The 12,716-nt window shown below is 39.2% G+C and overlaps 1 protein-coding gene across 2 annotated transcripts in view; it reads left to right on the top strand.

Annotated features, from left to right (window-relative positions):
• The window catches only part of MGAT4A (alpha-1,3-mannosyl-glycoprotein 4-beta-N-acetylglucosaminyltransferase A), a 122,171-nt gene that overhangs the window by 41,806 nt on the left and 67,649 nt on the right, over positions 1-12,716 (top strand). For both annotated transcript variants that reach the window (XM_080814884.1, XM_080814885.1), the window contains one exon: positions 11,664-11,831. In XM_080814884.1, coding sequence (XP_080671010.1) covers positions 11,664-11,831 — 168 coding nt within the window. The remainder of the gene's footprint in view (positions 1-11,663; positions 11,832-12,716) is intronic.

Genomic DNA, 12,716 nt, shown 5'->3' with positions numbered 1-12,716 from the left:
AAAAAATGGTTGTCTAAGAATGATGAATGTGAAGTGAAATGTTTTTCAAAGGCCATGGCTTCCTGAAAAGTAAAGCTTGTTAAATTGTGGAATCTATTTCTGAGGGATCTCTCTCTCTCTCTCTCTATATATATATATATATATTTATTTAAATATTTATCTGTATGAAATAGTTTGTTGTAGTACTAAAGGACAGAGGGGTGAACCAGGCTATTTATCAACATTCTTCTCAGTGTCAGAATTTTATTGTTTAATATATTTTAAAATAAAATTTAAAAGTGGGTTTAATTTTTGGTAATTTTAATTTTAATATAAAAAGCTGGTTTTTGATGTTAGCTCATAGAATTCAGTGGTGTCCCCCACATCTTGCTAATAAAGAGGTATTGTTGCTTGAAAAGTGAAATTTTTGTTCTGTTTTTATATATTACATATTGGGTATTAGTTTTTGTTTTTGTTAATTTTTCATCTATATTCATGCATTTTTAAATTAAATTGTTGAATCACATGAAATTGACATTTTTGTCAAAAATGATCAAATATTAGCAGTTTCATATGGGTCAACCTGCTAAGTCTTTGAGTGTACCGTAGGTACACTTTTCCCTGGAAAACTGGCTTGATTATTTGCTTGGAAGGAATTAAAGTGATTTCTTTGGAAATTTGTATGTTTCAGAGTCTTAGGTTCATGATTAGCATGATTTGTACTTTCATTGTCTCATCTGGATATATAATTTTCTATAGTTAAAAAAAGTTAGATTTTGTCTACAATAAAAACAATACAAACAAAACTAGACATTTCCTAGTAAGATGATAGTATAAGAGTTCCCACACAGTTTCCTGCCAATCCCCCAGTAGAAACTGATTTAAATGATTAAAGAAAAGCAAAAATAAGAATTATGTTACTAATGTTGAGAACAGAGAATCGTCAAACATGTGATCACTAATTTGAAGGAATTTTTTTGTCTGTTATGCTAAAGTTTGAACTTCTGGGATGATCTATCACTCTCCTTAAGGGAGCAGCATAATACTATGGGAAATATAGGTATAGAAAATTCTAGAAGTCACTAGTGAGCCTGTGTTTGGGTAGATGACGGAGGATAGACTGCATTCCTAGGGGGGCTGTGGGGAAATTATATATAACTCTTCTCTGTTGAGAGGAGCCAGTAGCGTTCTGTGGTATCCTAGCAGGTCTAGCTAAGGGCTTTACCAAACACATACTTTAATTCATTGACCTGGCATTCTAGATGCAGTATGGACTTGCTGTGATGTCTGGAGAGAACCCTTTTAATACGGAAATATGGAGTTAGAAACCAAGGATGGATGTGAGAGATGGAGCCCTCTCATAGCTGTGGACTTTGGGCTAACAGCAGCACTAGCATCTGGGCTGACAGGAAATACTTAGGACTTTATCCAGAACTCCATGGGCCCAAGGGATCTTTTCAGGAGCATGGCCTGGCCACCTCAAAGCAGAACGGTTGTTTGGAGTAAGGGCTGGGGGCATTTCTCTGGCGGTAATGGTTACTCTCCCTATTTGGTGAAGCTGACTTCTGGGAAGGTGGTTTCAAAAAAGTACCAAGAAAATGCATAGAAGGACAGAGACTGCCCTCAGGTCCATATCCCACCCAATCCGGAGCTGCTAAAAGACCTAACCTGTATGCCTTCCAGTCCTAATTTTTTTAAAAAATTTTTTTATTTTAATAAACATATAATGTATTTTTATCCCCAGGGGTACAGGTCTGTGAATCGCCAGGTTTAAGTCCTAATTTTTTTAAAAATTGTTTTTTTTTTTAAGTTTCAAATGAAGAAGAGTTACAAGGGCAGCACAAGATGACTTTATAGATCTCACCTCTTGTGACTATTTTGTCTCTGTCACCTATTTGAGATAATTTGTTTCTTTTCAGCACTATTTGGGTATAAATTACAGAAATCATGCCTTTTAATCCCTAACTAATTTAACGTTTATTTCCTAGGAACAAGGAATTCTGCAAAATACTTCAGTATGAGAATCTAATTTAGGAAATTTAACTTTGGCATAGTATCTTGTCTTTAGCCTATATTCTGTGATTTTTCCCCCAGTAATGTTCTTTGTAGGGTTTATCTTTTCTGGTCCAGGTTTCTGCCCAGGACTGTGTTTTGCATTGAGTTTTCATGGCTCCTTCAGTCTCTTCATCTGTGGCAGTTCCTCACGAGCCTTTTGTCTTCGATGACCGTGACATTTTTTTTTTAATAGTATGAGCTTCTTATTTTGTACCTCGTCTCTCAGTTTGGATGCGTCTGATGTTTCCTTGAGATTAGATTCAGATTATGTATTTTTGGCAGGAATGCCACAAGAATAAGGCGTGTCCTCTGTGCCTCACGTCAGCAGGCATGTCATCTCTGTTTTCTGGTTGCTGATGGGAACTTTGATCACTTAAGCAAAGTATCTACCAGGTTTCTCCATGGTAATGTTAGCATATTTTTCCCTTTATAAGTAATGAGCACTTTGTGGGGAGATACTCTGAGGTGACATACATAGCCCTTTCCTCAGCACACTCTCACCTGCTGGTCTAAGCATCCATTTTCAATTTTTGCCTGAATCACTTATTTCTGTGATAGCTGCGAAATGGTGATTTTTCCAACATTAATCCTTCTTCATTTATTAGTTGGCATTCTGCTATAAAGAAACCCATTTCCCTCATCTGTTACTATCAATATTTGTTTTGTGCTTAAATTTGTCCCTAATTTGGTCAGGAGCCCCTCAGGTACCTTCTGTGCCCTTTCAGCAAGTCCTGTGGTGGTGGTGGTGGTGGTGGTTTTTAAATAGCGTTTTCTTATTTTATACCAGATTGTTTCAGGTTCATCTTAAACTTATCCTCCAGAGAGTTCTAATTCTCTTTTGGGTGGGTGGTGTCAAGAAACCACAATCTCAGCACTGCGTGACTGTTTGCGAGAGGATTTTAACTTGCTGAAAGAGGGAAGAACTGAAAGGACTGTTCACTAGTGCTGATTTTGGACATCGCCTGCTTGGTGTAATCGGCTCTTGTCCACGCTTCTGGACCTGGCAGTCCACAGTGTTTTAATTTCTATAGCCTTCCAGTGTGTTCTGATCTCAGAGCGAGTTCCCCTTTATTATTTATTTATTTTGTTCCCTCTTTATTTTATTTATTTTTTTAAAAAAGATTTTATTTATTTATTTGACAGAGAGATCACAAGTAGGCAGAGAGGCAGCCCGAGAGAGAGGGGGAAGCAGGCTCCCCGCTGAGCAGAGAGCCCGATGTGGGGCTCGATCCCAGGACCCTAGGATCATGACCTGAGCCGAAGGCAGAGGCTTTAACCCACTGAGCTACCCAGGTGCCCTTTTTTCCCTCTTTAAACACATTCTCTCCTCTAGGTGAATTTTAGGATCACATGTAAAAAAGCCATATTACAAAGAAGTTTCATTATTTATTTGAAAGGTATTGAACTGAATTTATTATTTAACTTAGGGTAGAATTCATTTTTATTTTTTAATTTATTTTATTATTATAATTTTTTTACAAGTTTGAGTCTTCTCACTTAGGATTAAGCAATGATTTCATTTACTCTTACAGGTGTCAGTAAGGGGTTTGTAGTTTTCATCACATGAATCTTGGGTATCTCTTGTTACAATTGTTACAGTTTTTGTTAGAATATAATTGTTGATAGTTTTGTATTTGTGAATAGCATCTTTTTGACATTTCTTTTATTTAATGAGTTTATACATATGGACAAGTGCCTAAACTATGAATGCATAATAATGAATTTTATTGGGTCACTACCCAGGTCAGTCATTAGGACCTTGCTGGTTACCTGGAAACTCCCTTTATATCTGACCTAATTACAGCCTGCTTTGTCGTTCCTTCCCTCCTAAAGCCAGCAAGTTAAGGGTCAGTACAGATGTTTACATGCCTGTCATTGTTCAATATAAGGAAGAATGACAGTTGGCAGGGTAGACTTTTTTTTTCCCTGCCACAAAATTCTGAAGAGATGTTTACTGTGTGGGCTTTTGTGTAAGGGACGAAGAACATAATTGCCTGTTTTTAAGACTAGCTTTATGAAACATGCGGATTTATTTTTTGTAAGTCTGTTTCTTATTGAGTCTATCCTTGAATAAAGCCGAGATAATAATATTAAGTAAAAAGTAGTCTTTCTGAAGTGTGTTTTGTTTAGATGTCAAAATAGTAGCCTACCTAACTTGATACAGAAGCAGAAAACCATTGTTAGGGTTTCTCTTAGTTTAATGAGGTTGTGGAAGTTACTCCTCCTACTCCCATAGCCTCAGCTATCTTTCAGCATTGCTGATCGTGATTAATGAATGCTTTTTCTCCCACCATCCCTTAGATTTCTATGTCAGGTTCTGTCCTTAGGGCTCTTCTCATTCTGCACTTTGTCTCTCTGAGCCGGTTGTTTCAATGCCTACATTTGTCCTCATAAAATCCACTTTTATTTCCTAGACCAGGTTTTCCTGACCTGTGATTCTCTCAAATTAAAAAAGGATCATTTTTAATGGGGGTCATCCCAGTTGATTTTATTTCTGCCTGGTAGAGTTTTTAGGAATCAGGAATTTGGCCAAAGTCTGGCCTAGGGAAATCTTGGCAGAATAGGAAGTACAGAGGAAATGGCCTATGGAAATAAATGATTATGCTATAAAAGGTAATTTATTATTAGATATATTATCATCAGTTTCAGTACTTTATCTCTCTCTTCTTAATAGAAATAAAGTCTTTTTTTAAAGATTTTATTTATTTATTTGACAGAGAGAGCACAAGCAAGCAGAGAGGCAGGCAGAGGGAGAGGGAGAAGCAAGCTCTCTGCTGAGCAGGGAGCGAGATGCGGGGCTCCATGCGGGGCTCGATGTGGGGCTCCATTTGGGGCTCGATCCCAGGATCCCGGGATCATAACCCAAGCTGAAGGCAGACGCTTAACCAACTGAGCCACCCAGGCGCCCCACAGATGAGGTCTTTATAGTTGTTTGAACCTTTTGAGAAATGATGTTAGTATTATGCTTGAAGTGTTAATTCTAAAAACTTTCATCCTTTTATCCCTGTCTTTCCATTGTTAAGTGCTAAGTTGAAAGTGCTTGCATTCTTTTTTTTTTTAAATTTATTTATTTATTTTAATAAACATATAATGTATTTTTATCCCCAGGGGTACAGGTCTGTGAATCGCCAGGTTTACACCTTTCACAGCACTCATCATAGCACATACCCTCCCCAATGTCCATATCCCCACCACCCTCTCCCGTCCCCCCTCCCCCCAGCAACCCTCAGTCTGTTTTTTGAGATTGAGTCTTTTATGGTTTGTCTCCCTCCCGATCCCATCTTCTTTCATTTTTTCTTTTCCTGCCTCCCCCCAACCCCCCCACATTGCATCTGCACTTCCTCATATCAAAGAGATCATATGATAGTTGTCTTTCTCCGGTTGACTTATTTCGCTAAGCATGATACCCTCTAGTTCCATCCACGTCATCGCAAATGGCAAGATTTCATGTCTTTTGATGGCTGCATAGTATTCCATTGTGTATATATACCACATCTTCTTTATCCATTCATCTGTTGATGGACATCTAGGTTCTTTCCATAGTTTGGCTATTGTAGACATTGCTGCTATAAACATTTGGGTGCACGTGCCCCTTCGGAGCACCACGTTTGTATCTTTAGGATATACACCCAGTAGTGCAATCGCTGGGTCATAGGGTGGCTCTATTTTCAGTTTTTTGAGGAACCTCCACACTGTTTTCCAGAGCGGTTGCACCAGCTTGCATTCCCACCAACAGTGTAGGAGGGTTCCCCTCTCTCCGCATCCTCGCCAGCATCTGTCATTTCTTGACTTGTTAATTTTAGCCATTCTGACTGGTGTGAGGTGGTATCTCATTGTGGTTTTGATTTGTATTTCCCGGATGCCGAGTGATGTGGAGCATTTTTTCATGTGTCTGTTGGCCATCTGGATGTCTTCTTTGCAGAAATGTCTGTTCATGTCCTCTGCCCATTTCTTGATTGGATTATTTGTTCTCTGGGTGTTGAGTTTGCTAAGCTCTTTATACATTTTGGATATTAGCCCTTTATCTGATATGTCGTTTGCAAATATCTTCTCCCATTCTGTCGGTTGTCTTTTGGTTTTGTTAACTGTTTCCTTTGCTGTGCAAAAGCTTTTGATCTTGATGAAATCCCAATAGTTCATTTTTTGCCCTTGCTTCTGTTGCCTTTGGCGATGTTCCTAGGAAGAAGTTGCTGCGGTTGAGGTCAAAGAGGTTGCTGCCTGCGTTCTCCTCAAGGATTTTGATGGATTCCTTTCTCACATTGAGGTCCTTCATCCATTTTGAGTCTATTTTCGTGTGTGGTGTAAGGAAATAGTCCAATTTCATTTTTCTGCATGTGGCCGTCCAATTTTCCCAGCACCATTTGTTGAAGAGGCTGTCTTTTTTCCGTTGGACATTCCTTCCTGCTTTGTCAAAAATTAGTTGATCATAGAGTTGAGGGTCTGTTTCTGGGCTCTCTATTCTGTTCCATTGATCTATATGTCTGTTTTTGTGCCAGTACCATACTGTCTTGATGATGACAGCCTTGTAATAGAGCTTGAAGTCTGGAATTGTGATGCCACCGACTTTGGCTTTCTTTTTCAATATTCCTTTGGCTATTCGAGGTCTTTTCTGGTTCCATATAAATTTTAGGATTATTTGTTCTATTTCTTTGAAAGAAATGGTTGGGATTTTGATAGGGATTGCATTAAATGCGTAGATTGCTTTAGGTAGAATAGACATTTTCAGAATATTTGTTCTTCCAATCCAGGAGCATGGAACATTTTTCCATTTCTTTGTGTCTTCCTCAATTTCTTTCATGAGGACTTTATAGTTTTCTGGGTATAGATTCTTTGCCTCTTTGGTTAGATTTATTCCTAGGTATCTTATGGTTTTGGGTGTAATGGTAAATGGGACTGACTGCTCAATTTCTCTTTCTTCTGTCTTGTTGTTAGTGTAAAGAAATGCAGCTGATTTCTGTGCATTGACTTTATATCCTGACACTTTACTGAATTCCTGTACAAGTTCTAGCAGTTTTGGAGTGGAGCCTTTTGGGTTTTCCACGTATAGTATCATATCATCTGCAAAGAGTGATAGTTTGACTTCTTCTTTGCCGATTTGGATGCCTTTAATTTCTTTTTGTTGTCTGATTGCTGAGGCTAGGACTTCTAGTACTATGTTGAACAGCAGTGGTGATAACGGACGTCCCTGCCGTGTTCCTGACCTTAGCGGAAAAGCTTTCAGTTTTTCTCCATTGAGAATGATATTTGCGGTGGGTTTTTCATAGATGGCTTTGATAATATTGAGGTATGTGCCCTCTATCCCTACACTTTGAAGAGTTTTAATCAGGAAGGGATGCTGCACTTTGTCAAATGCTTCAGCGTCTATTGAGAGTATCATATGGTCCTTATTCTTTCTTTTGTTAATGTATTGTACCACATGGATGGATTTGCGGATGTTGAACCAACCTTGCAGCCCTGGAATAAATCCCACTTGGTCGTGGTGAATAATCCTTTTAATGTACTGTTGGGTCCTATTGGCCAGTATTTTGGTGAGAATTTTTGCATCTGTGTTCATCAAGGATATTGGTCTGTAATTCTCTTTTTTGATGGGATCCTTGTCTGGTTTGGGGATCAAGGTGATGCTGTCCTCATAGAATGAGTTTGGAAGTTTTCCTTCCATTTCTGTATTTTGGAACAGTTTCAGGAGAATGGGAATTAATTCTTCTTTAAATGTTTGGTAGAATTCCCCTGGGAAGCCGTCTGGTCCTGGACTTTTGTTTGTTTGGAGATTTTTGATGACTGTTTCAATCTCCTTACTGGTTATGGGTCTGTTCAGGCTTTCTATTTCTTCCTGGTTCAGTTGTGGTAGTTTATATGTCTCTAGAAATGTATCCATTTCTTCCAGCTTGTCGAATTTGTTGGCGTAGAGTTGCTCATAGTATGTTCTTATAATTGTTTGTATTTCTTTGGTGTTGGTTGTGATCTCTTCTCTTTCATTCATGATTTTATTTATTTGGGTCCTTTCTCTTTTCTTTTTGATAAGTCTGGCCAGGGGTTTGTCAATCTTATTAATTCTTTCAAAGAACCAGCTCCTAGTTTCGTTGATTTGTTCTGTTGTTTTTTTAGTTCCTGTTTCATTGATTTCTGCTCTGATCTTTATGATTTCTCTTCTCCTGCTGGGTTTAGGCTTTCTTTGTTGTTCTCTCTCCAGCTCCTTTAGGTGTAGGGTTAGGTTGTGTATTTAAGACCTTTCTTGTTTCTTGAGAAAGGCTTGTACCGCTGTAAATTTTCCTCTCAGGACTGCCTTTGTTGTGTCCCACAGATTTTGAACCGTTGTGTTTTCGTTATCATTTGTTTCCGTGAATTTTTCCAAATCTTCTTTAATTTCCTGGTTGATCCATTCATTTTTTAGAAGGATGCTGTTTAGTCTCCATGTATTTGCATTCTTTCCAAATTTCTTCTTGTGATTGAGTTCTAGCTTCAGAGCATTGTGGTCTGTAAATATGCCGGGAATGATCCCAATCTTTTGATACCGGTTGAGACCTGATTTGTGACCCAGGATGTGGTCTATGCTGGAGAATGTTCCATGTGCACTAGAGAAGAATGTATATTCTGTTGCTTTGGGATGGAATGTTCTGAATATATCTGTGATGTCCATCTGGTCCAGTGTGTCATTTAAGGCCTTTATTTCCTTGTTGATCTTTTGCTTAGACGATCTGTCCATTTCAGTGAGGGGAGTGTTAAAGTCCCCTGCTATTATTGTATTACTGTCGATGTATTTCTTTGATTGTGTTATTAATTGGTTTATGTAGTTGGCTGCTCCCATGTTAGGGGCATAGATATTTAAGATTGTTAGGTCTTCTTGTTGGACAGACCCTTTGAGTAGGATATAGTGTCCTTCCTCATCTCTTATTATAGTCTTTGGCTTAAAATCTAATTGATCTGATATAAGGATTGCCACCGCAGCTTTCTTGTGATGTCCATTAGCATGGTACATTGTTTTCCACCCCCTCAGTGTAAATCTGGAGGTGTCTTCGGGTCTAAAATGAGTTTCTTGTAGGCAGCATATTGATGGGTTTTGTTTTTTTTAAATCCACTCTGGTATGCTGTGTCTTTTGATTGGGGCATTTAGCCCATTAACATTCAGGGTAACTATTGAGAGATACGAATTTAGTGCCATTGTATTGCCTGTAAGGTGATTGTTACTGTATATTGTCTCTGTTTCTTTCTGATCTACTACTTTTAGGGTCTCTCTTTGCTTAGAGGACTCCTTTCAAAATTTCCTGTAGAGCTGGTTTGGTGTTTGCAAATTCTTTCAGCTTTTGTTTGTCCTGGAAGCTCTTTATCTCTCCTTCTATTTTCAATGATAGCCTAGCCAGATATAGTATTCTTGGCTGCATGTTTTTCTCGTTTAGTGCTCTGAATATATCATGCCAGTTCTTTCCGGCCTGCCAGGTCTCTGTGGATAGGTCCGCTGCCAATCTAATGTTTTTACCCTTGTATGTTACAGACTTCTTTTCCCGGGCTGCTTTCAGGATTTTCTCTTTGTCGCTAAGACTTGTAAATTTTACTATCAGGTGACGAGGTGTGGACCTATTTTTATTGATTTTGAGGGGCGTTTTTAGCATCTCCTGGATTTTGATGTTTGTTCCCTTTGCCATATTAGGGAAATTCTCTCCAATAATTCTCTCCAATATACCTTCTGCTCCCCTCTCTCTTCTTCTTCTGGAATCCCAATTATTCTAATGTTGTGTCCTCTTATGGTGTCGCTTATCTCTCGAATTCTCTCCTCGTGGTCCAGTATTTGTTTGTCTCTCTTTTGCTCAGCTTCTTTATTCTCTGTCATTTGGTCTTCTATGTCACTAATTCTTTCTTCTGCCTCATTTATCCTAGCAGTGAGAGCTTCCATTTTTGATTGCACCTCATTAATAGCTTTTTTGATTTCAACTTGGTTAGATCTTAGTTCTTTTATTTCTCCAGAAAGGGCTTTTATCTCTCCGGAGAGGGTTTCTCTAATATCTTCTATGCCTTTTTCGAGCCCGGCTAGAACCTTGAGAATCGTCATTCTGAACTCTAGATCTGTCATATTACCAATGTTCGTATTGGTCAGGTCCCCAGCCTTCGGTACTGCCTCTTGTTTTTTTTTTTTTGTGGTGAGTTTTTCCACCTTGTCATTTTGTCCAGATAAGATTTGCTTTCTCCTCCTCTGGAATCCCGTTGTTATTGGTGAGTGAAGTTGTTCTTGGCTGGGTTTCTTGTTGATCTTCTGGGGGAGGGGCCTGTTGTAGTGATTCTCAAGTGTCTTTGCCGCAGGGGGAATTGCACCGCCCTTGCCAGGGGCCGGGCTAAGTAATCCATTCGGGTTTGCTTTCGGGAGCTTTTGTTCCCTGAGCGCTTTCCGTAGAGTTCCGGAGGACGGGAATGAAGATGGCGGGCTCCTAATCTCCGGCCCGGAGGAGCCGAGAGCTTGGGGTCCCGCTCCTCAGTGCACCCTCAGAGAATAGTGCCCAACTGCCTCTGCCTCCCTGACCTCTGGTCGCACCTGGAGGAAAGCAGTCAATTGCTGGCACTTGTAGAAAAGCGCTCGTTTGCTTCCGTCTCCGTGACCTCCGGCTGGGCTCTGAGCCCACCCAGCCTGAGACCGGCACAAGGTAACCGTGCGCTGAGAGCTTACTCCTTGGCTTTGTCACTGTAGCCGGCTTCCCCCCTCTAATACCTGCGAGCTCTGCGGCACTCAGACACCCCCGGTCCTTCTGTGACCCCGCGTGGGCTTCCCCCCCAGTTTAGCGTCTGAAGCGATGTCCCTCCGTGGAGCAGACTTTTAAAACTCCCGATTTTGTGCTCCGTTGCTCCGCCACTTGCCAGGAGCCGGCCCCTCCCCCCGAGGTCTGTCTTCCCGTCGCTCCGTCGCTTTGGATTCACTTCTCCGCAGGTCCTACCTTCCTGAAGGTGATTGATTTTCCGTTTCTAGAATTGTTGCTCCTCTTCTCTTCGATTTCCCATTGAATTTGTAGGTGTTTGACGTGGTTTGATAAGCTATCTAGCTGATCTCCTGCTACTTGATGTTGTCTCAGCCTGCTACTTCTCTGCCATCTTGACTCCTCCTCCAAAGTCCTTGCATTCTTACAGATACAAAGTGCGACAGATGAACATAGGGGAAGGAAAGGAAAAATAAGATAAAAACAGAGAGGGAGACAAACGTAAGAGACTCTTAACTTTAGGGAACAAACAGGGTTGCTGGAGGGGAGGTAGGTGGGGGGATGGGGTGACTGGGTGATGGGCGTTAAGGAGGGCACTTGATGTAATAAGCACTGGGTGTGATATGCAACTGACCAGGATAACTAAATTCTACCCTGAAACTAGTAATACACTCTATGTTTACTAACTTGAACTTAAACCAAAAAAAAAAAAAAAGTTTAAAGCCTCAGGGGAAAAAAAAATATATTGCTTTCTAATGCTAAGAAAAAAAAAAGGAGCATTACATTAGTGCAGGCTTTGTTATATATAACTGGTTGGGGCTCTTTTTTATTTTCACTTCTGTAGCAATACACAAATGAATATCTTTTTCTGGAAAAATGTGACTGTAAAAATTCGGGTCTTACAGTTTTGTTTTTTTAAAATACATTAAAAACTTCTGGTTTTGCTTTTAGAAAAACTGATTGCTTATCAACGAGAGTTTCTTGCCTTGAAAGAACGTCTTCGAATAGCTGAACATAGAATCTCTCAGCGCTCTTCTGAATTAAATGCCATTGTACAGCAGTTCAAGCGTGTAGGAGCAGAAGCAAATGGAAGTAAGGATCCATTAAATAAATTTTCAGGTACAAATGATACTTTTTAGTTTTATAAAAGTTATTATTTTCAAAGGGTTATGTGACGTAATTTATTTGAAAGTCGTGTAAAGTAGCTTATCAGCCAGCATTTATTACTGTTTTCAGTGAGAGACATCACACAAATCTTCCCTATCATGGTAAATTATAAAACAGTTGTGATTAGTTACTCACTTTGATTTTAAGAGAGTAACGTAATATTGATTTAATATTGATTTTAGATTTAGATTTCAGTTGGAAATAGCAATAGCAAAAAGCCAGATCTTTTAAAAACCATATTCCAAATGAGATTAAAGTTTAATTTTGTGTTTTTACATGTTTATATTGTGACCTGTATGGGCCTCAGATAGACTCTAGAGAACCTTTGAGCTATTTGAAACAATTAGTACTCTTATCTCTGACTTACAGGAAAAAAATATGGTTTTATTACAGTGTGCACTTTTGGGGGTATCTAATCTGTTGCTTCTCTGACAACTTGTGGTTAGAGTAAGATGAGTAACAATTATCCTCTCTCTGTTTCTGTGTTTTCACTAGTCCAGTAATTAAGTTGACATGTGTATGTAATCATTTGCCTCAGAATTTATGTAATCTTTCAGGAATAATATACTTTTTCATTTAGCAGCATCTTTTCCCATCCTTTATCATTCATTCCTCTTGTCTTAGATTCACTACCTGACCTTATTTTAAATTTTCCTGCTCCATGTTTCCCCTCCTGATTGTGGAATGTGTGTTATGGCACAATAACACTTAAAATTATGGAATGGGATAGATAATAAAAAATAAAGCACCCATAAGCCTGCTGCCAGTTGATTTCTGCTAACATTTTTTGTTTCCTTCTAGTCTTTTTTCCATTTATGTTTTTCTTCAAAATTGGGT

The sequence above is a fragment of the Martes martes genome (assembly GCF_963455335.1).
Source record: "Martes martes genome assembly, chromosome: 9".
In the NCBI taxonomy this organism is placed as follows: Eukaryota; Metazoa; Chordata; class Mammalia; order Carnivora; family Mustelidae; genus Martes; species Martes martes.
The sequence above is the reverse complement of the archived record's forward strand: the minus strand, read 5'-3'. Positions and strand labels throughout refer to the sequence as shown.